Raw genomic sequence first — 24,299 nt, forward strand, 5'->3', positions numbered from 1 at the left:
CTAGATGCCACTAAATCCTACGTGCTGGTCCAACTCACTCAGTCAGAAATGTGAATGAACAACTATTTTTTTTTAATTTTCTTGTGTGTCCTTTTCCTATTTAAATGTTTGACTCATTTGGTAAGACAGTGAAGGGCAACAATAAAGATGTGAGCATGTGGACAAGCTCCCAGCCAAATTCAATCCACAGCAAATCAGTGTCACAGTTACATAACAAGCGCTGCGGCTGCTGGGTCACCGAATGAAAAAAAAATTATAGAAGATTAAACTGTGCTGTGCATTTGGAATAACCTTAAACCTGGCATTTGAGAATGTGGCAATATGGGTGTAAACGTATGTATGGCACTTGAGTTGCAACATACTCATTTCTAAGTATTCATCAAAGAGTCCATAGGCATTCATTGGCTGTAGATTATAATCTCTCTCCCACTGTGGGAAGCTGGCCTTGGCTTTCTGTCCGTGCTCTCTCCTCAGCTTCCGCCGTGTCCACCAGTTCTGGATCAGCCTAGCAAAACAACAACAGAACAAACAACAACAGAGGACAGGAGAAACGATTGAGTCAGTACAGACACAAGTGGATCTAATTTCATCTGCTATTACAGGTCAGCAATACAGTCGACTGTTACTATATCTGGCTGAGGATATTTCTGGTTTTAGATATTAATATTTAATTTTTTTGTTTGGTCAGACACATATTGGTGTGTCTGACATTTGCAGGTTATATAAAAAAACACTAACGGGTAGCCAAGCTCCATGAAATTGTTCCAGGTCTGTTTTAGCACCATGATGATCCCCATCTGCAAACAGAGGTCAATGAGACAGCCACTGGGGTGACACTGCAGAACCAGGGAGAGAGAGAGAGAGGATCAAATCAAACTGTAGCCCTTTCTAATAATGTAATAATGGCACTTTTTATAATATAAGCAAAGATTGATGCACTCTGCATTGCAGTAGAAGACTGGTCATTCTTCTGTCAGGTTTAATAAACTGTGTAAGCCACTAGCTGCGTTTCCATCAGAATACTTTTATGCACATTTTGAAGTATTGCATCAAAAAAGTTGAATGGAAATGGCAGAATTCCAAAAAATATTTTTGCAAAAAACGTTTTTATGCTCGCTTAACCCGGGTTTGAAAGTAAAATGCAGTCATATGAATGGTAAAACACATCCAAACCAATGGTATTACATTTTTGGAAAAACTGTTTCCTCTTTCTTTTTTGTGAGTTTTAATTGGTGTGCACAAATTGGTAGTTCGATTGAGGTAAACATCACACACATATTGTATGATTTAAGTATACTGTAGAGATTAGTGTATAGTACATGCATCATTCAAGATATAGAGCCAGGGAATTGTTTATACGATGACTGACAGAGGAGAGTCACCGGTCGGTCCAGATTAAAAATTATGTCACATTGTGGTGCAGTCTGCAGCTCAGATCAACCTGTCAATCTACGCAGTGCTTATCAAATATAAATGGACCAAGCACCGCCCTGACGTGTCACACGTGTGCCTCAGCGCTACGTCACTCATTTGGCTGCTCTGATTGGTTGTAGGTCAATCCAATTGTTTTTATTCTGCGCCTACTGATAATGCACTTTGGGAATCGGGGAAAACAGAGGTTAAAAACTAATTTTCATTTGTGAATTAGTCTGGTGATGTATACAGCATTTTACTCAAAAATCAAGTGTTTTTAGTACTTTTTAGTAGTCACTTTTCTGGTGTGAGAACACTACGTACTCAAAACCTGCTTAGTGTCAGGTATTCGGACACACTATAGATATATCAAAAAGTCACTGTGCTTGTATATATTGGTTGGCATTTCCATCTTTTATTCCATGGGTAGATTTTAAGTGTATCTGTATTTGTTTCAGACTTTAATATCGATAATCCTGACTTGCAAAGAACTGTTGCTTTTTTTTAAATTGCTTTATGCTGTAATTTCTTCCTTCTAACATTATTATATAGCTGTATCCTGTGCAGCACAGGTACATTACATAGCCATAAAGAGGCTGACTGAGGCTGCACTTGTACTGTACATGTCACATTAGAGAGAATTTTCCCAGCAGCTGTGGGAACAAGTGGGAGCGCATTAGCTCAGCACCTAAAAGCGCCAGCTCAGGCCTTTTGTCCCCTTAGACCACTTCAGTGTGTTGTTTCCCCGCATGTTCCCATAAGTACTGCTGGCAGCAGCGCTTACTGCTGGTGGGGGTTAAATGCCTGGTGGTTGGGCATACAGTAATAGCTTAGTGTCCAATTTAGAAATACTTAGATCCATAACGCTTTGCTGTTATTCTCCCATGGGAGAGCAAAGTAATGACTCACTTCTTCCAATTTCCAGCGATTGATGAGGCGTAGATATGCACCAGGCCGGCCTGTAAATCTGTCAACCAAGAAAAAGAACAATCGTTTTTAAAATTAAGTTTTTTCCTACATCAAGTGGCAGCTTTAATATTATTCAATATCAGCAGACTTTGGTGATTGATGTGTTTAATATCTAACATACTGACGTATATAGACAAACCAAAGGAAAAATGGAGATATAGTGTGAGAATCCTGCGTGTCCCATGGGGAATTCTGTGACGAGAAGTATTTCTTGTGGTGTGCCTCAAGGCTCTGTCTGTTTAAAAATACAGTGTCTGTCTTTGTTGTTACTCAGACGACACACACATCTACATTTCTGTTTCATCCAAAGACATCAGTAAGTTTTGTTATTGAATGTAATTTTTAAGCACACGTCTGTAGTGCCACAGTTGCCTTCATCTAAAGAGTCACATCATTTCTCTCGTGGTGCAGCCTTACAATTACAATTGTCTTGACAAAAGCCAGGATTCCCTCCAAAAACTCCCTATACTGAAGCCTCCACATTGGCTGTTTGATGAATTGATTTTAACATAAACACCACTTTTCTGCTGTTTACTTTGTTACCTTTGCAACAAAAGATAACTTTCCATAGTTGTGAAATCCTGTCCCAGAGTATTCTACACCAATGTTTTAACGTCTAAGAAGTCCCAAAATGCAAGGATCTTGCACTCAAACAGGACTTTCTGGATCATCTTTCGCAACACACTTGCAAGTGCTTGCGTTGTTTTACCGCAGGGCTGTTTTCTGACGCCCGTAAGCCTACAGTGGGGCTGGATTTAGTTAATACATACTTGCAAATTCTCAAACAATCTTCCTGTAGATTTAAGATTCTGCTGTATCTCTTCTACTGTTGTTTTTTTACAGTATTAATCATTTCAAAAATGTACCTTTCTCTGTCTTCTTCTACACGTATCTTTCATCTTTATTTATGTATGAAAACAGACTATATTATTATTATTATCACCGTTACTGTATGCATCTACTGTGGCTGTGAGGTGCATGAATGTGTCATATCTGCAGTGGCACATGCTGTAGTTACTGTATTTCTGCACGACTTCCGCACCTTCCCAAAAAGAAGGCGATGTAGAAAGTTGAACTGTTGAGGTTGACAAACTGAAAAAGGAACATCTTGAGGGTAAAGCTGTTCTCCCACTCTGACTCTGTCCTTGGCTGTTCTGTGGTGGCACGGAGAGAAAGGAGGAACACAGACATGGACATACAGACACTAGAGCAGCACAGTACTTTAACAAATGCATGCAGACCTTACATACTTGGAGTAAAGTGACTAGTGATTAATTTACATGGAACAAAAAGAGTTGGATCAAAGTCATCTGACTGCAATACAGTATGGTCAGTACTGAGCCAGTACAATGTTTAGTAGTAATTAAGTCTGAATTAAAAACACCCTTTTAGCTTCAAGAATATTAGATCTGCTGGTGCAGTCAACTTACCTAAATTAGTGAGAAGAAGAGCAACTTTTTCATAGAGCTAGAAAAAAAATACAATATTGGCCATAAAAACATATACATTTACTCTATATATGTACAAATGCAAAAGCAAAAGCATCTTGTCTTTTTCTATCTTGGTTGATTATCACTGCCTGGAATTTCTTTATGTCCCACTAACTCTAACCCTAACCCTCTGAGCCACTGCTGCTGAAGGACAGCAGACACTCACCACGTTGAGGAGCATGATGACGCAGAAGTTGATGCAGACTGCTGTTCCCGTGGTCGCCACCTGAGAGTTGTTCCTGATGAGAGCCCAGCCGAAGGCGGCAAAGGTGCTGACGGTGATCACACGGTAAATGACGATGCCAAATACAGCGGCTATCACCACCAGGATCTGTGACGTGCACAAATACCATTACTGACAATAACAATAAATATCAACTTCACATTGCACTTACATTATAAAAAAAAAATCATCAAGTACTTTACAATATGCAAAATAGTGCCTTATTGTACATACAAATTAGTGAGATTCATTAGATGGAACAATATAACACACTGTCAGTAGTTAAGAAAGACATAAAAACTGACACAAAAACACATTTAGCAATGGTTTGTTATAAAAATAAATATAATAATTTGTTAATTATTATTTGCTCCTATGCAAACAAAATAACCCACATGATATGTTACTAATACAAGGCCCTGCCAAAGAATATCAATATATAGAAACCAGGACTTTCCATTAAAATACATTTTAATAAATACAAAGGTGAGGGTGGCACACCTGCTAGTTGACATTTATTTACCCCAGAAACTCACCATGAAGAAGATCCCGGACGCTGAGACAATGAGGCGACTGTATTTGTCAGTGAATGCCTGGTAGGGCTCAGGCTTTCCAGATATGGGGTTCATCCTCTCCTTCTTGGAGTATTTGGCCTCGAACTGGGGGCGTATTTCGTCCTGAAAGACAAAGGACAAAACACTCTTAAAACACCAAAAGATTGGTGAATGTAAGTAGATATGAGGTCTAGCTAGCAGTTAGCTAATTATTGAAGGCAGTGGTTTAACGGCAGACAGTAAACAGTAGAGGGAATTTCTTTTAAACTAAAACACCCTAAAAGCTCGGAAAAGGACGTCCAGTATTTGGGGCTGTAAAGTAACATAGCCGTCCTGTGACAGTTTCGTCAGTGTTTTTAGTGGCTGTACGACTAGATGTAATATTATTTTTCTCCCCTGTAACCTCTAGTTGTAGTTTACAATTTACAATTACATTTATTTGTGCCACTCTAGAGACAATCCTTTGCGGTCCATTGAGTTTAAAGCTGCAGTAGATAATTTTTATTAAAAAAATGTTTTGTCATGTTTCCTGAAACTTTCACTACATCATGACAACTACAAAAAAAACTCTAAATGGAAATATAAATAGCAGCAACTTCGTCTATCCACTCTTTAAACCATTAAGCTGAAATCATTTCTTTACATTTCGGACAGATCATTATTTTTTATAAGTTATCTACTGCAGCTTTAATGTAATGAGCTCATTCATTCAGAGCACAAGGGTGTTCCATATTAAATACCAAACCTTAATAGTTATATTAATAAATAGAATAAAATATACATAGATTAGCCAATAAATGTGAAATTTATAACTAATAACTATTATTTCAGATTGCCTGTGCTTCAGACACAAGGCTGTTTCTAGCTTGTACACTGCGAAGATCCCAAAATGTAAAGAAATTATTTCAGTTTAATGGTGATTTTTGGGGGATTTATCATCCAGCATGTTCAAGGTGTCAATGCTGTCACTGACCCCACTAGCTTATAACTAGCTGCATTTTGCAGTTAGCCACCTTTTTATATCTAGAAGCTTTTGATGGGTTTTTCTCTATTATGATAGTTTATTAGCTCTGTCTTGTCTTCTGTTCTGTACAAAGCAGACTGAGACTCTGAGTCACTTTCACACCCACAAACAACAGTCTTTCAAAGAACACGTTTTCCAGTTTGAGTGTGATTGACAGACGAGGGTTGGAGGTTGACAGACAAGAACTTTATAAACCCACCAAAAATTCTGACAAATTGGAATATGACAACTGTGTCTGAATTTGTGAGAGATTTCACTGTAAAAAGTGTTAATATAATTGTACATTTCAGTGAGTCATAAACTGATTTAAGACAGACTCCCTTGGTGCAGGCTTTCAGTACAACAATTCCACCTTTTTAAATATGCCTGCAGACTGGCATAGACTGAAAAAGCACAAGTAGGCAAACCTTTCTCAAGGGCAGAGCTGCTGTGAAGGCAGAAACATTGTTGAGCAGAAATCTCTTTGGGCGAAGTCAAAAAGCAACTAGTTAGATAATAAAACTACAAAAAAAGAACTCTAAATGGAAATATAAATGGCAGCAACTTTGTCTATCCGCTCTTTAAAATTCCACTCACGGCATTCATTATATCTGAAAGGGAGCAGATTAGCTACAGACACAGAAATTCCCACACTGAAATGACCACATGGAGTGAGCACTTCACCTCCTCTTCCTCCCAGTCGATGAGGTCCCAGTCGTATGCGAGGACAGCTCTGCGCCTTTTCCAGAACTCCAGGAAGACGGTTGCTGGAAGACATAAATAAAACAGCGTCAGGTGTTTGCACGTGTCCATTTGTGTCTCCTGTGGTCATTAAAATTAATTAAAATCAATTAAAATCCTTCCGATTGAAGATTTGGGGTTAACTGTTCACATGGGATTTAATATGGTCTGGTGTTTACATGACACTGACGCATTTAATTTAAACAGCTGTGTGCATGTGTCATGCAATCGTCTTCCTCAACGGCTACCTTTCCAGGTCTATCCTGGCTTCCTTCATTTTTTCTTGGACTTGTTTGAATAGGTAATTTTCCTATTTTCCTACCATCTAGGCATCCAATAATGTTCAGTTCTTTAAGAGTTTGTATCAAAAACAGAGATCCGGTTGTGTGGTTGGAAGCTGCCATTTATTGAAAGTAGAGAAACATACACCCCCACGCATTTACTTCAAGACCTAGGGCAGAGAGAAAAGACGATTTATTTTCTAATTGCTTTATGAAAACTACCCCTCTGCCACTGATTGAAATTTCATCGGTTTGGGCCTGTTTATACTGACTGAGGTGTATGTATGCAGTGTTTTTATTCTGTTTGGGCTTTTAAACTGATTAGAAACAGAACATTAGGTCCATGTGAACGTAGCTACTTTGTTTTTAGTTCCTGGCTCCTCATAAGGTCTGATAGAAACACTTTCCTTGTGCAAGTTTATTTTAGAAGACATTTTAAACACAAGCATTACCATTCAACTAGACAGTGACACTGAAGTGTTTGTGAGTAGTGTCACTGTATAATGACATTCACTATCATTACCACGTGGAGAGGTCGCTCACACAGTGTTCAGGCATGGAGGGTAGAACAAAGTCCTGTGGATAGCTTACTTATTGCACATGTACCTGCCTCTCCACTGAAAACTGAGGCTGCCACTCCACTCACACTGATCAGAACTTTCATCCTGAGAACTTCAAACAAATATGTATTTCTCCATCGTGGCCCTGTCCCCATTGAACGTAGAGTAACATGTTTTTGTATGCGAAGGCTCAGCTGTTTGACATCCCACATGAAGCCAGCAGGGGAGCACACTTCTGAGGAACCTTAATGAAGGGATCTGAGCTGATTCTCTGCTGCAGTTGAACCCAAAAATATATTCATTTGGACAGCAGCAGCAGCAGCAGCAACCTCCAAAACAGAGAAGCAGCGACTGTAAGGTCAGTACATTACTGTCATTTCTTTTAGACTTTTCTTTAGACTGGCTATTCAAAGTATTTTCCTGCATCAGGCTGGGCCTTGGCTCGGTCTGTGCAGCTGTGAAAACAGCTTCATCTTCTACATTGCTCTGCACAGGGCTCCAGGTTCCCTATACAAAAGTTTCAGTTTGGCATGTGTTTTAGTTTGTGTGACGATGTCTACATGTGAGTATAAGTATACACATTACTTTTATTGTTTTATATTTTACTCTGCTGTATGTGCTTATTTCAACAAACTCACTCACACACTTAGAAACAAAGTTCAGCATGTTTACACCGTGCTTAGTGCTCTGTAACTTATTAAAGGTTGTTAAAGCTAGTTTGTAGATGAGATAAGAGGAAGACTTGGATAATTAGTCAGCATTTGAACCTTGTTGAACCTCTAGAATTAACATTTAATATCACACTGACATGATTAAATCATCAAAATCTTGTAATACCTAGAATACTTTCCAATTTTTTTTCACTACACACATCAAATGCATTATTTCTGTCACTTAGAAGTTCTAAAATGAAATGGATTCCCCAGCCCTCACACAGTATCCTCAGTGTTTTCTAATTAAGTCTTTTTAGAATGTTTAAACACTAACAAGCAGACTGGAAAGATTTAAATGAAACAAGTTTAAAATAAGCTAAGCAGGGGACTATTACGACTAGAAATCTTAAATACTACACAATATAACAATATGAAGACAAAAAATGATAAAATGTACCATTATGAAACATTCATTTTCATTGGCTCACAGCAGTTTTTCTCCTTTTCACGTGGCCTTGTTTCCCAACATTAGCTGTTTGTTTTTTGTGTTAAATCACTTATTTAAATTCAGTGTTTCAGTTAATCAGATTATTTATTAGTCAGTAAACGCAGATAACAAACCACCAGCTACATCATCATCTGTGTAGCTGTATTTGGGTCTAGCAAACCCTATAAATGTCATTATCTGGTCATAGTGGGAGTGTAGATGGCAGTCACACTGCAAAAATAGCCCTCGTAGAAACAAGTAAAATATTCTTAATCCCATTTCTTCGATTGAGCAAACAAATCTGCCAGTAGGGTAAACCAATTTTTGTTCAATGAGAATTCTTAAAACTAGCACAAAACTCCACTGAAAGACCTTAAAACCTGGGCCTTAAAACTAGAATGTAAGGAAGTTTTGTTTATTATAAGCAATGAAAACTCACTTATTTAAGATAGACTTTGTTAAAAAAAAGTATTTTGGTCACTTTATTGAGCTGAATTTTAGAATTAATCTAAGATTAATAATTAGCTAAACATTTCTACAAACAACATAATAGCATAAAACAATGAAAAAAAGACTATTTTATCTTAAACTGAGAAGTTGTACAAGCAGTCTTACTCTTAAAATAATGAAAATAATCTTGTTCCTCTGCTGGGATATTATGCAAACCATTGTTGTAACTTGTTACTGGTTAAATCTAGCTCAATATTAGCTGTATTATCTTATTAAGACAAAGTTGGATATATTTTGTTAAAACAAGATTACTTTTCTAATGCAAAACATGCAAGATTATTTATCTTTTTATACAAAAAATAAGACATTCAATTATTTTTCAGGCTTTTTTACTTTCTTCAGATTTCTTTTTTGCTGTGTAGTTTAGAGTTTGCAGCTCTAATTTCTAGATTCTTTAGCTTCAAGTTGTTTTTTTGTTTCATTAATATGGTTGTTAACAGACGCCACCTATGAATTCCTGATCCTTTTAAGTTTTACACTGTCACAGAGCTTCTGTTGCCCTTTATTTGGCTCCACTACATTCACAAAAATGTATCAGCAACGTCTCTTACAAATGTTTTCAGTGCTCGTACAGCCTGTAACATTAACTTCTTTTTAAAGCCAAATTGAAACAAAATATGAAACAGATTTGATCTCTTTAGTGTGCAGAGGGGAAACTTCAATCTTTGCCAGGATGTAAGTAAATACAAGCAAATGCCTCTGCCCGGCTGCACAGGAGGTGCTCCTGGAAGCAGGGATGGGATTCCTCCAGAACCAAAACCTGAGTCTGGGCTTCTCTCAGCCAGAGGTCACCCACTGGGAGTCCACACCACACCTATCATCAACTGGTACAGTGCAATTTCCAAAAAAGTCACACTAGGTCAGTGGTTCCCAACCTGGGGGTGTAAGAAAACTTTAAACATATACACTGTAGGTCTTTAGCTAAGCATTTGGATTATTTCTGTAAAGAAAACTAAATTAAATGGTTTGCTTAGATGGTAAGTATGATTGTTAAATAAATAACATTTCATAATACAGGCAGAGTATTGGGTAGAAAGTTCAAAAAATAACAAGAAAACTCACCTATGATGCAATATTAGTAGAAATAATCTGCTCAAAAGTCATCCAAATCACTTGTTTTACACAAACTTCCTGCAGTTATTGTGTTCAATATTTGGATACTTTGTACAGTTTATCAGATATATAATATGAAATATCCCAAAAGTATGTCACTTAGTCAGTTTACTCAGTGATAGAAAAGGGGTCTCTTCAGGAAAAAGGTTGGGAACCACTGCTCTAGATGAGTCTGTCAACGTGGTCGTTTAAACTACTTAAAGTAATCCCTTCATTTTTAAGAAATAACAATGTTTTTGTTCACATTTCGTGCAACCTTTTATTCTCTACTTTGCCTTGACTTATTATTTGTCCCACTATATCTGCAAGTCACCATGAAACATTTAGAAGTGTGACACCGATAGGGTTTCCAATGCGATCAGGACATTGTCTGAATATGTCTGAGCGTCTGAATTATTAACACACACTAATGTAAGATGCCTGCACTACTTTCAGTAGTAGGTATACTGTAGAGTGAGAGTCCCAGCATTTACTGTCTATGAATTAAACAATTCTAACATGTCTTCACTTTTGATCTATGTATCTTTAAACTCCTGTAAAGGCTTAAAGGTGTATGATGTCACTGGGATTCAGTTTCTTGTGCAGCTTAAACAATGGCTGCATACACTTTTGGTTTAAATACAAATATCCTTGCAGTGTGTTAAGCTATAAAACCACATTCTCTCTTCTTCACCCTCAACAGTTAACAACACAATAATCGTGCTGGGCGTGTTGACCTTTGCCCTCCAGCTGTGTTTGGCTCTGTTCTTCATGCTGAGATGTTGGCGATTGGACAACAGAGTACGAGAGGCTCTCAAACACACGGACACTGTTAACAAACTCACTGGTAAGCATTTTAGTCTGCTGATAATAGTTTCAGTTATTTTTTTTAGGCGAATATTCAACTTTTACAAATCAATAAAGTTTTACTGTCGATCATATGATCAAAAAATGGCAAATAATGAAATTTTGCTAGCAATTCACAAATTAAGAAGCAGGATGCATCCAGTATTTAATAGCCTATGAATGGAACTGCAATAAAAGATATCGGTTTTATATACAGATGCATAGAAGTAAATCATTTTAAAAGAATCAGTTTATCTATCTTTCTTTTGTATACCTCAGCCCCGTCATCCTTCCACCTTGACATTTACAAACAGGCGGGCTATGAGCTATGTGACAATGAAGCTGCTTCATCACCTCCCCTCTCTGCAAAAGCTGAACAATATGAACCTATTACAAACTCTCTGTTTGCACCTTCCATACCCTGGGACCTGGTCCAGCACTGACAGGCTCCGGATCCTGCTGGCATTTACCAAAAGTAAATGAAAATGTGTAGAAAAAAATATAATGAATGCATCCTTTTTCAAACAATGTGTACATTCTGTATGCTTTTAACTGTAGCGATAATAGTTTTGTTTTTAGAGATCTCTTGTATTTTTTCATCATTCTCAATAATAAAAAATGAAATTAAAGCTGCGCTAATCAATATTTTTATATGCGCAATGTATAAAGTGACTATGTTTAATGCGATGGTTCGATCATAATGACGAACCGGCAGACAGTTGTTACCTAATTCAGCAAATCCGCTCAATTCTACAGTGTGTTTTAGGGTCTTTCAGCTCATTGTTTGTGTTTCATGGCCCACAACTTAAACGTTTTTATTCAGTCTCACTGCTCTCATAAATAGCAGAAAGCAGCTGTTATTTTAGTATTAAAGCTCTAGAACACCCGCTGTACGCTACCTGCCTAGCACCAAACAGCAGACAATGTTAGCAACAAGGACAAACACCTGTGAAGTTTGTGGAGCAATGTAAACTGTTAAACTTACCCCAAACAGCCATGAATACCGCAAAGAAAACCGTTGCCCCGTTGTCGAAGAGATGGGTGACCTGAGAAGAAGAAAGGAAGACTGAAGTCCACAGTTAATATTTATCTTTATAACAGTTTAGCTTCAATTAATCCCTTCAAGACCACAAAAAATCGGAATCAAACACACGATGACATCTTGACTGACTGTTAATCTTTCTTTTTCCATGAGTACAGTAACAAAGTGCACAACAGCTGCTGGTACAGTTTGTTCCCTTGCTGTGGAGACAGTACCTTGGCATAGATGCAGCTGTCTGACAGTCTCAGGTAGGGGCAGTACTGGTCACAGATGGGGCACATGATGATGTCAGTGGCCTGGCAGATTTCTTTACTGGAGAACAACATTTAGCCCATCAAACAAAGTTGATATTACAGTGTCCAGCAACAGTGACAGTGCCTTTGGGCAACATAGTAAAAGCCCAAATTCAAGCATGTACCGCACTGCACGTGTGTATCTGTTATGTTTTTATATACAAACTGTTGATAAAGTTATGATCTTCTTCTGAAAAAAGAGTGTGTCCACACATTCAGCGGCACTGTTTCAGACTCTTATAATTTTACACAGACGGACCACGTTTGCATTCACGTGTTAAGCAGTTATTCTAACCAGAGAATCCTGAAGTTTAATTTACTTTATTCTTTTAACAAGCATCCAATAAGTTACAAGGGATAATTTCACACTCCGTTGCCTTAACTGTAATACCAAATTAGTTTTTCATTAAGAAGAGTGACTTAACTTTTTCAATAAATAAGCTGAGTATCTGATCTGTACCTATTAAGTATGCACAGCATAAAAATCTATTTAAGGCAGATAAGGCTTGTTCTTATTTGTTTTCTTAAATGCTTCAAATACAACGCAAGTACCAGCTGTAGGCACACCTATTTTTTTGTCATAAAAAAGAGGAGGTGTGTTTACCTGACCTGGCAGTGCTCCAGAGTGAAGATGCCATACAGGAATACAAAGAGGCCAACCAGAGCTGCAGGAAACAGCATCCCCGTGTACCAGCCGAGCCAGGCGAAGTACAGACCGATCTTCTCCCCGAAATACCTCCTGAAACAACAGCAGGACACAAGAGGAACGAGTGTCCTTAAATATACTTAAAAAACATGAACAGAAAAATGTACTGTATCTGGTAAAACAGCAGATTTATATTCTGATGTCTTAAAGTTCATCGAGAGGCTGTGGACAATTGCAGCCTGTTGCATTAAACATCTATTCAAAGTCAGCTTGCTCACTGGGTCATAATAAAACAAAATCCAGAGGAAGGTAATGGATTACTGCTGCTACTTCTATCTGCCATTATGTTTAGATTTTATATGTGATATTTAAATCCCTTTAAATGTCCCAATGCAGTTACCTGATGAGGTCCAGCGGTTGGTACTTGTACCAAACCCCCCACCAGGCCCAACACTCGTACAACAGGTGCCGGTGGTTCTCTGCTCCGTGCGTTCTGATGGAGTTCTTGCTGTGGTATTTCCCCTGTTACCATCCAAACACACACGTACACAGACATGGAGAAACATAAGGGGTAGTATCAGCATATGGAATCCATGTTTTCATACATGATGCAGAAGCATTTATGACTTAAAAACAGGTGGCAGAATTTAATTCACGAATGGCTTTCTGAAGATCTGGAAAATTACCTCATGAAGAGGGAAAGCTGCCTCATATGAATTGTTGCTCAAAAGACGATTAAGTCCTTGAATCAAAAACAGAATTGTGAAAGGAGAGCAACAAATGTCTGATGCCATCTGTCAAAAGATGTTAAAATCTTGGATAAAGGTACTATAGGGCTGTTTATAACTAAACTGCATTACAGTGACATTAGCTTGTGGAGGGACAAAGCATCAACTCTACAACATAGTTTAAGCTCAGGCTATAAAGGTTGCTTTTAGAATACTAACTGCAAAAATAAAGGTGTAGTGGGACAAAGAGCTGGTTAAAAATCCAATGATGCGCACTAAATGCCAATTACTATATTTCTTCCATTTTCTTTCTGCACTCCTTCCCAAGTTAGCATCCATTTTCTTTTAATTCAAAACATTTCAACTGTAGAATTTGTCATAATGCCCAGGGGACAACTCACCCATCTTATTTTTACCCTCCTCATATTTGACCCGCTGGAGGATGTGGTGGACAATGCGACTTCTGGTGGCGTTGTTGAAAAAAGTGTCTTTGTTGTGGATGATGAAACTGCAGTGAAATGAACCAGTTATTACAAATCTGTCTGAATGATTTGTGTGTGTGTGTGTGTGTGTGTGTGTGTGTAGTGTACCAATTCATATGAGAAAGGCAGCAGAGAAGAGTGGCAAAAGTACAAAAGAGAAGAGGGAAAATGTACCAGGCAGCAGTGTAATGTAAAGTTCATGTCATTTCTCAGGGATTAGTTTTTAAAGGGCAGTTCTGTAAAAACTCACTGATGAATCCTCGATCGACTGAAGGGGGCAGTAAAACTCTCGTTCTCCTCCAAGTCGGGCAGAGTGTCGTTAAACTTCATAGGCTTGCGGGGAAGCCACCCACGAAATTTGTTGATGCGCTTCTCCATCCTGCAAATGAAGTGTCTGTTAAAGCTGCCAGGGCTGAGTTTTACTTCGTCAGCTGAAATCATATTGCCTCTTTGGCTGAACACTCACCTGTTCATGAACTTGTGCCGTCGATGCATGAAAAATATTTTCCTCCTGGAATATGTAGGACGTTGAGAGTAATTAACTTAGCACTCAGTACAGTTCAGTAATGAGGATAACAACAAGGAATGTACTACTGATATTACCATTACTATTACCGCTTCTACTGCTGCTACAAGCATCAGTTCGATATCATTATATTGCTGCTAATAATAAATATGATAATACTACTAATACAAACATTAAAGGTACCCACTGGAGTTTTTCGACCACTAGTAGTGCTATGGAGCAATGACACGTTTTTATGACAAATAGGCCCCTGTTTGGATTGTTGCTGGATTGATACCTATTTCTCACTATTATTCTTTTGATTGACAGTTGGTGGCGCAAAGACGCGCCACAATGCACCAACAAAGGCAGCGAAGAAGACTACAAGCTAGCAAACCTGGATGTAAACAGTACAGGATTTAAAGGACCAATTATGGTGGTCGTGAAACTTTCTAAAAAACCAAAAGGCCTTATCTACAGCCAGTGTTGTCTTATTCTAAGGTAACGCAACAATTCTTATATTCAGGTGATTATACACTAATTAAAACATACCAATAAATATTATATTCCATTTTTGCCAATAGATCCTCCTAAATGTTACACACTAGAGCTTTAAAATATTTAAATGTTGGTTTACAAGAAAACTCCACAGGGTACCTTTACGTTTTTTTCCAGTACAACTTTAAAGAGGGTTTGTTGTCTCACCTAAAAGGCATGCGAATGTTCATGAGCTCTGCGTAGCGACACAGAACATCCCATGGCGCATGAAGCTTCAGAAAAATCACGTCACTGTTTGTTATAGAAGCCTGTAAAGAAACCAAACCCACACACACACACCATTTTATTTTAGCAAAGAAGGTAAGATAATTAAAATAGGGAGAACTATAAAATATAATGTCAGTGCAGACAACGTCTTTAACATCGCTTCAACATCAATATGTTTGCTAGGTTCACCTGTACTGCCTGACAGAGTAGAAGTCAGTCTACATGAATCAGGAGCTAACTAGAAAGAGACCTAAAAATAACGACTCCATGACTCTACACAAGAAACACACACAAGTGGGCTGTTGAAGGAGACAAGAACCACTGACTTCCCCTGCATGTTTTAGATAATATGACCCTGATGCTACTTTATCAGCAGTTAACATACACGTGTACACAAATAACAACATCCACATTTCCACTCTGTAAATGGCCACTTTTTAAACATTAAAGAGCAGCACAGGAGAAAACTGCCATCAGCACATTTGTTTTGGCTCTAAGTGGTGGCTCACCATGAATGCCACAACAGCACTCAGCTGTCAGACCTTATAAGACTTGGCACAAGAGGCTCAGAGTATTTTAAAATTCAGCAATCTGGCCACTGAGATTACATGCATTACAGGACTAAGCATTCAATTTCTTCTTCACACAAATTGGTATTGATGTTGCACATGTTTCCCACTCTGAATGCAGTTGCAGGTTTGCCAAAGTAATTACAGCAAGGCTAATTGTCCATCAGAACAGGAACCTATCAACATTCTTGTGCATTTGCAATCATCAGCTTTCAAAGAAGTAACTATTTTTGCTTGACAACATGGCCAGAAAGTGAAAAAACCCTTTACTGAGCAGTGAGAGCAAAAACAGTTTTTATGAACACACAGATGGAGGCCTGATGTGATTATACTGTAAAGGCCATTCTTCAGGTGGAGCCCTGTGATTATAGCTTCTGCCCTGCTGAGGTGCCCTTGAGTAAGACACTTAATCCCCATCAGCTGATGGAGTGCTGCTCTGTAGCTAAACCTGACCACAGGCCTCTCCTTAATGGAGGGAAAGAAAAAAACATTATATTAATCAATGACCATCTCTATTTTTTTATTTTGATTTGAACATATCAAGTGGTTAAATATTTTAAACTCTTCAAATATTAATATTTTCTTGCGCTCTTACATTACAGTACATACATATCATTGTAAATCTAAAGCTATTTGTTTTTTTGGGCTGGTGGCCAGACAACCAATTTTAAAGCTGCTCCAATCAATATTCCATATACACAATAAATCAAATGACTATGCGTAATTTGTTGCTTGTAGTGATGAACCCACAAATAATTTGAACTCAACTCTACAGCCCTGTGGAGCTCTGCAATGCGTGTTAGTGTCTTTTAACCTTATTGTTTTGGTTTCACGGTACGCAATTTGCTTTGGTTGAGTGGTGTCATTGCTCTTTATCAACATTGTCTCCTGCCAAAGCAGGCAGCACATATTTTCAGCACATATTGAGCTAAAAGAAGAAGGAATATTGGACTTACATTATTGGTGAGAAACACCACCCCGAATGAATGCTAATGTTGCTGTACATCTGCTGGATCTGTAATTAGTCAACTGCTGGCTAACACGTTTGTCTTATCAACTTTATAAGGTGAAAATATGTCAATGTTGTGTTTATAGCTTGTTGTAATACGTCAATTAATGCAGGTTTGAGATTTAACTTGAGAATTGAATTTGTTCATTTGTGACATTTTGAATACTAAATTTACTAAATTCACCAATTTAATCCAGAACTAACTGGAAAAGAACACACAGTATTTTTTTGGCATCTCTATAGCCTACTGACATTTTATGACATTATGATTTAGCTGAAACTTTGTCAACATAATGAAATAATCATCTAGAGTAATGTTCTTCACCTCCTTTTCCATCTGTAAACCCTCTGCACGGATGTTCCGCTCAAATACCTCCCTCTTCTCTGACTGTGAGCTAGACTTCCTGTAAACCAGGATGTAGTCAATGCGGCTCTTTCCATCAGCGAAGCAAAGGCCGCTGGACTTACTCCTCGCCTGACAACAAACAGACAGAGAGACAGAGAGAGAATCAGGAAAGAATAGTAACTGGCCATTGAGAGGAAGCGTCCACCTTGTTTGTCATGCACGGATGAATAAATGGCTGTGAAGCTAGCTGTTACCTTTACACACACCACTCTATAAACTACTCCTGTCCAAAATCTCCAGCTGGGATGAAAGGTGCAATGACAGGGAGCCCAAAGATTTAGTTCCACCACTGACCTGTGGGAGGTTAGAATCGGACTTTGTGTTGTCGTCAAGGATGCTGCTGTGGGTTCCCTGGTTCAGCAGGGTGGAGTCGTCGTCTCTGGATGGGCTGCTGGTGCCTTCTGACCTTTGTCTCCCAAGCAGCACATTAACACCCTTCACAGCTGCAGAGAAGATGAGCAGAGTGTATAAAAGTAATATTACAGGGAATGCTAGTCTACTGGATAAATATTTACACAGCTTACAGACACAGAACAACATTGGCATTCATTTGAAGTCATGTTTCTGTCCACCTGATGAATGTAAGTCCAATATTCACTCTCCCTTTAGCTCTGTTTTGGTCTCCACCAACCTCTGAGAAAATATCTCTCTTTAGCCACTTAATGCTTAACTTTGGTCACCACCAACGCTCATCACCATCTTGATGAGCGTTTGTGGGTTCACATTTTACATTTTAAGAAGGCTCTTTCAAGACAGAAGGGGTTGTCTATTTTATTGTAATGGCACCTGCTGAGCAGAACCATTTCACCTGACAAGCATTTTGTTCATTTATTTACAGGAAATATGCAACAACAAAGAGCCTGTATCTGTGTTACTATGCATGAAAGTTTTACTCCTCACATGGACAGAGGTGCTTCCTCAGGATCCTGAAAATAAACTTGAAAAGACAACCAAGACCAACGGGGTCGAGAGGGCTGTAGGCTAGGGTGGTCATACAGAGCAACAGAGTGCAGTGCCTCCTGATACATGCAGGCACTGGCGACACGGCTCCATAAGCAGGAGAGCTGTCTCAGTCAATATAACAAATGCTGAGGAATTTATTGCTTCAATTGACTACGTTTTTCCTGCTTGCTCATGGTGGGAATTGTTGGGTCTCTGTAAATAAATTTATAAGGAGTACGGCCTAAACTTGCTCTACTTGAAAAGTGTCCTGATTTGGCTCTATACAAATAAAACTGAACTAAACTGAACTGACCCCACACACCCACATAAAGCCAACAAGTTGAACAATTTAAGAAGTTTACAGAAATTTCACGCCCTGGTCTGGGTCTCACCGAGAGGAGGCACATCGTCTTGAGAGCTGGAATCCGGGGCTTCAACTGAGGACTCCTCCATGATGTCGGCCTTCCCACAGGAGGAGAAGGTGAAATGTCTGTCCGCTGCCTGGTAGCCTGAGGCCGAGGCCTGCAGCAGGACTCTGCGTCGGTGGGGGCTCCGCCGCTTGGGCTCAAACCCATGTAGAGATAAGCTCACGCCTATAAGACACAGACAACCTTTTAACCTTTATTTACAGTTCCTCACTCTCTGGTACAATCTATGTCTGTGTACAGTATAGAAATTAGGATTCCTAAAAGGAATTGATGTGGGTGAAAAGGAGCACACAGTAAGTTGACTTATGTCAGCAACTAGACAAGTATTGACTTGAGTTATTAGTCTTGATCAGACAATCTGTCAACCATAAGTGCCTTGTGGTTGAGCAGTAAAAAACACTTTCAAACCCTTTTAACACATAGACTTACTGTCAATTACTCTGAACAGATCATTAGTTCGAGGTTGTCGCCATTTATACAAGACCTGTGCCAACAACTCTACTTCTTTTTTCACTTGCACCAGCTTCAATACTAGAAATAAAAAAAAATTAAAAAGTAATACAACGTTAAATCCCAGGACTACTTTCACAAAGACACTATAATAAGTTTTAGTTTTGCTCATACATGACTCGAATCACACTATCACAAACCTTTCCCCTGGGTTGTTGCTAATAGTGCAAAAGCAAAATTTGAAAACATGTAATGAAAAGAGAAGCAGGAAAATAGAAACTAAGACAGATAAAAAAAGGTAGAGAGATGCGTTTAAGTCAAAGACAGAAGACAGAAAGAGAAACAGAAAATGACAGCTCAGTAACTTTTATCTACTTAAAAGGGATTAACCTTGAAAGAACTTGAAATGAAAGAACCTCTCCATGGGAACACACACACTAATTGGGTCTATTTGTCAACCAGACTATGTCCTTTGGGGGTCAGAAATTATTCAAAGCTAAGCAAAACAGCTTAATGATCTAAATTGGTCTGTATCTCTTACTTTCAGTCCCCTGGAGAGCAGGAAGACTTCAGTAGAGGTGGGTGGCTGTCTTAGAGGTCTGCGTGCTGAATTTTCGTTTGTGACACGAAAGGTGACTCAGCAAAATTTTTCTGCTGAGCCGTAGTACCGGGGACAGAGATAGAGGTTGGGGAAGCGTCTCGGCTCTTAATCAGCCAATGATGCTTTGGAACATTGGAGCCTGTGGATGCAGCTAATGGAAACACAATGAATTTCATACCAGTGGAAAATCAGTGCTCAGCGTCCTTTTCCTTTACTCAGAGTGGCAGTAAATATTTCACTATACCGGGGTTTAGCTATCCAAACATAGAGAAAACATTCCCATGAATCTGAATTTATCAAGAGATAAAGTTGATAACATATCCAGTGGAATTTAATTTTCAAGTTGAACGAGCCTCATGGTTTAATGTGCTCTACTGTATGTTAATGAAACAGAGCCTGAAAATTAAAAGACTTAAAAGACTGCACTATGGGGATCAACAGCATTAACTTGTTAACTTCACCTCTCTGTATTCAACACGCTCACCGACACCGTCCTCAGTGACCCACAGCGCTCCCAACGCCGCTCTCATTAAAGGGAGAGAGAATTGCTTCCTATAAATGCTGGCTCTCAGAGGACTGACACACTACATATTAGCCTACATCATGCTGCAGTGCCGAGACCGTGGCCAGTCAAACAATGTATCCATCAAACTTTAACAGCCCCATGGTACGTCTGCAACCTAAGCCACGACTGAGGTCACATGGTACTGAGGACTTGGCAGCACACAAGTGTAACAGACTGTTTGGATCTCAGTTACTGTACAACTTAAGGTGTTTCATTAGCTATCTGATATGATATATGATATATCTTTTTTCCCCATTCTTTCTACTTACAACTTTCAGACAAAATTCATAGCAATGCACTACAAATCTAGGAAATACACACCATCTACAATGAACGGTCCTTCAAATTTGTGGGAGCTAACAAATAGCTAATCTTAGCTACAGTAATGTTAGCTAACAGAACTGTTCTGATATGTTTGAATGCTTCATAATGGCTGATCATTTACCAGCACATGATCAAACATTTACAGTCACTACAGGCAATATTATTTTCCTTTGAGCAGGTTTTGTTGAAAAAGAATAGAATCTTCACCAGGGGCCTCCAGCCTTTCTGAAAGTGAGGGCTACTTAAAGGGAGAAAACTGTCGAGAGGGCTACTCTGTATACTTAACATTCATGTTGAAATGATGCTTTGAATAGAATAACAGCGGTGCGTATTTCCACCTTTTGTCCTTTTCATATACAAGGTTGAACCATTGGAATTGCGGGTGTGGAAGCAATTGCCTATTCACACATTCAACAGGCATGAACCAACATTAGCATTCATTTATCCACCTGATGAACATAAGTCAAGTATTGACACGCATTAGATCTGTTTTGATGTCCACGAACTCGAGATTATTCAGGTCTTAGTTTGCTAGATGAAATTACAAATAACTTGCTGATTTGAATCATTTTGATCAATTCAGTTTAAAAATGTATGTGTTGCTGTGTAATTCATTTATTCGCTGTGTTATTTTGCAGTTTAAAAGACCAACAGAGCGAGTCTTCTCTTCTAAAATGATCTAGCTGATCCCATTGTGTCAGTGTCAGTAGTCTGATTCTCCTTTCATGTATAGTATATCTTATGAAAGATTTAAACACATTAACTCAGTAGTTCCAACAGACCTCTAGAATTTGGAGCAAGTAGCTCTTTCAAAATTCTTCATGCAGAAGTAAGTAGGCTAAGCCTGTTATTTAGTAGTGTGTAACAGATACATATTTAATCAGCATTTCATATCTTGTGCTGGTCATCTCATTTTCAGGTTGTAGCTGCTGTTTCTGCCTTCTCCGTCAACAAAATGTGATTCCAGACAGTTGAGTGTGCGGTTAGGGAGTATTAGGTAACTTTAGTTACTTACAGATGTTGCAAGGAAGTGGATCTACACTGGATTTGAATGTGATAAAATACCTTTACAACCAGAAACTATAGTTTCTGAGATGTTGTTCACTTCTAAATGCTTAGTTAATGACATCCCCCAATAAAACTGCCTTGACTGAATGGCTGCTTTCATATTTAGCGGACCATTTATCACATATCTCTGCATATATCACAAAGTCAATGGAAAGACACGGTTACGGTGCATACCACAAAATCCCAACGGCCACAGTTTGATTCTGGGACTGGAAACATTTGTTGCATAACTAAAAATATAATCCTAAAATCGAAATCGCCTTGGTCGCACAAATTCAGTTTTTTTATTAAAAAGTGAACATTTTTGCTCATTCCGTGGTTTTATGAATCAACTTAATAATAGCTCACATCTGACGTCTGTACAGTTAGTACATTGGCTGTTTGGGGCGAATAAACATGGACTGTACAAACAGTCCAGCAGTCAAATTCGCGCAAATGACATGGAGCGAAACTTGGCTTCACTTTCCGTCTGAGCACACGTTCATTGACCCTGATGATGTCATCAAGGTTATCTTCGCTTTGCTTTAGAGACTTCAATTTTTTCACACAAAGCTGTTAGTTACAAAGAAGTGGCCGCTCATCAGGCAGGGAAGATCTGACAAGATCTCAGATGCTACAGAGTTGCATTATGGGAGGTGTAGGAACCAGTATTTGACCCATTATAGTGACTAAAAGTTAAGATATTTTAGCCTCTGTTGCACCAATTTTTTAAAACCAGCTTCTTACAAAGACCCAACTTCAAGTGCGATACTAAATCACTGTGTGCCTTTAAAATACATTTGGTTTGGCTATTAATTTGTCACACAGTTAGCCTGCAGTACCACTATATAAGAAGCAGGAAATGATGTCTATACGTAGTATATTATTACAGTTGACATATGAATAACTACTTGATGTGCGTTTGGACTCAAGTCCCGGTTTCATCATTTGCTTATTTGATAAATAAAGCCCTATTAATTTTATCTTTGCCCTTTTAATAACAACGTGGTTCCTTGCGTAACACAACCCAACCTGGAGATGACAGGTCCCACTGAGAAGAGAATTAAAGACTGCAGGGGGAATGGGAAGAGCAATGGGAGGTGGTGGGGGTGTGTGAAGTGTTGCCAAGGGGATCAGGTGTCAGTCACTTGTGACGAGGAATGGTTCGTTCCATCTGGATGCACCCATCATGCCCTAGGATGGACGGGGGGGGGGTTGCATGTTCTCCCTGACGGCAAGCAGTGGGGATTTAGCGCCTGCCAACCTGCTACTGGTGCCTGGATGGCAGGGTCGCAGCGCGCACACAGTTGTGCGCACACACTCCTCGCAGATGCATGACCCATTTCTGTGTGTTACAACTGATACATCATGGAGGATGAAGAAGTAGAGAAAAAATTTACATTCAAAATCAAGAGAAGAGGGGGACAGCTCGGGGAGAAAATGAGAGTGTGTGTGTGTGTGAAGGTCAAATGCTTGCATGGCCACAGGGAACTGCGTGAAAGAGATGAAGCAGCGTAAAGAGGAGTGTGAGTAGGACACAAGGCAACACATGAGAGAGAGCACTGCAGCAAAAAGAAAACATCCACTCTGGAGAACAAGCTGCCTTTGCTTCAAGACAACTTGACGAGACTCACCGTGTGAAGGTGGAGAGAGGTAGAGAGGCTGCTTCACCCCTCAGAGGGGAAGAGAGAGAGAGAGAGAGAAGGGGGGGGGAGGCTTCCCAGCAGCCGCAGCAGACGCCAAAACAGCCAGAAGACTCTTCCCCATACACACACACTCACACACACAGCGGTCACCCCTCCTCACCCCCCAGCCCCAGCGTGCAAATGACCTCGCTGAGGAAAACAAACAAACACGACGTCCCACGAGGGAAAACAGCATTCCCACTTTTTACTCCTTACTCCTCATCACTGCATCTGTCGATCCGACATAGCTATACACGCCAACACCTACACTCACACAGACGCATCTTTCATAGCGTAGCTGCTGAGAGCAGGCAGCAGTACAGCTTCACAAAAGCTGTCAAAGATCTTCGCTGGAGAGAAAAAAACACAAGCATGAGCAGGATGTTTACAGTGAGATAGAGTGAGAGAGAGAGAGAGAGAGAGAGAGAGAGAATGAGAGAGGGAGAGAGGAGGTGCATGCCGCTCATCGGCATTCTTAATCAGCCTTCCCTGGCAGCCAATCAGAGGTCAAGCTGCTCTGGAAGCAGCCAATCGGGAAAAAGGGCTGGTTGTGTCAGTGTTGCTGTAGCCCAAAACAATGACAGTTGGCACTGATGATAGTGTGATCCTCTGATGGAGACTCAAGGGCACACACACACACACACACACACACACACTTGTGCACCTGTCCTGTATATATTTATATTTTATATTTTTTGTCAGTAAGTATAAAATATACAAATATATATATACAGGACAGGTCCGCATTTTTTCAAATGTATCCTAAAACAGTACAAAGATGAACCATTCCTCCTGTCCATACTGGCCCTTTTGTAAATCAGTTTAAGTAAAGAAATGAAATATAATATTCATAGCTATGTTTTTATTAGTGCATAATCATCTGCAAATAACAAGTTTGTTTTTATTAGCTTAGAAAGAGCCGTTAATATCTACAGAGGGAATGGATCCTCTTATACAGTGTCTACAGTAGCCAGGAATGGACAAACCAAA

The 24,299-nt window shown here is 39.3% G+C and overlaps 1 protein-coding gene across 1 annotated transcript in view; it reads right to left on the minus strand.

The window, feature by feature from the left end:
• LOC118342522 (anoctamin-4-like) overlaps positions 1-24,299 on the minus strand; it is a 41,844-nt gene that overhangs the window by 3,141 nt on the left and 14,404 nt on the right. The window contains 21 exon segments of the mRNA XM_035681096.1: positions 363-505; positions 739-836; positions 2,323-2,380; positions 3,425-3,536; positions 3,813-3,849; positions 4,039-4,203; positions 4,632-4,772; positions 6,337-6,419; positions 11,808-11,868; positions 12,080-12,176; positions 12,762-12,896; positions 13,204-13,325; positions 13,490-13,545; positions 13,933-14,039; positions 14,264-14,407; positions 15,182-15,324; positions 17,187-17,336; positions 17,562-17,710; positions 18,602-18,802; positions 23,431-23,459; positions 23,584-23,659. Coding sequence (XP_035536989.1) covers positions 363-505; positions 739-836; positions 2,323-2,380; positions 3,425-3,536; positions 3,813-3,849; positions 4,039-4,203; positions 4,632-4,772; positions 6,337-6,419; positions 11,808-11,868; positions 12,080-12,176; positions 12,762-12,896; positions 13,204-13,325; positions 13,490-13,545; positions 13,933-14,039; positions 14,264-14,407; positions 15,182-15,324; positions 17,187-17,336; positions 17,562-17,710; positions 18,602-18,802; positions 23,431-23,459; positions 23,584-23,659 — 2,307 coding nt within the window.

This window comes from Morone saxatilis, unplaced genomic scaffold (assembly GCF_004916995.1).
Source record: "Morone saxatilis isolate NCDOM2014 unplaced genomic scaffold, NCSU_SB_2.0 Contig10, whole genome shotgun sequence".
NCBI classification, from domain to species: domain Eukaryota; kingdom Metazoa; phylum Chordata; class Actinopteri; family Moronidae; genus Morone; species Morone saxatilis.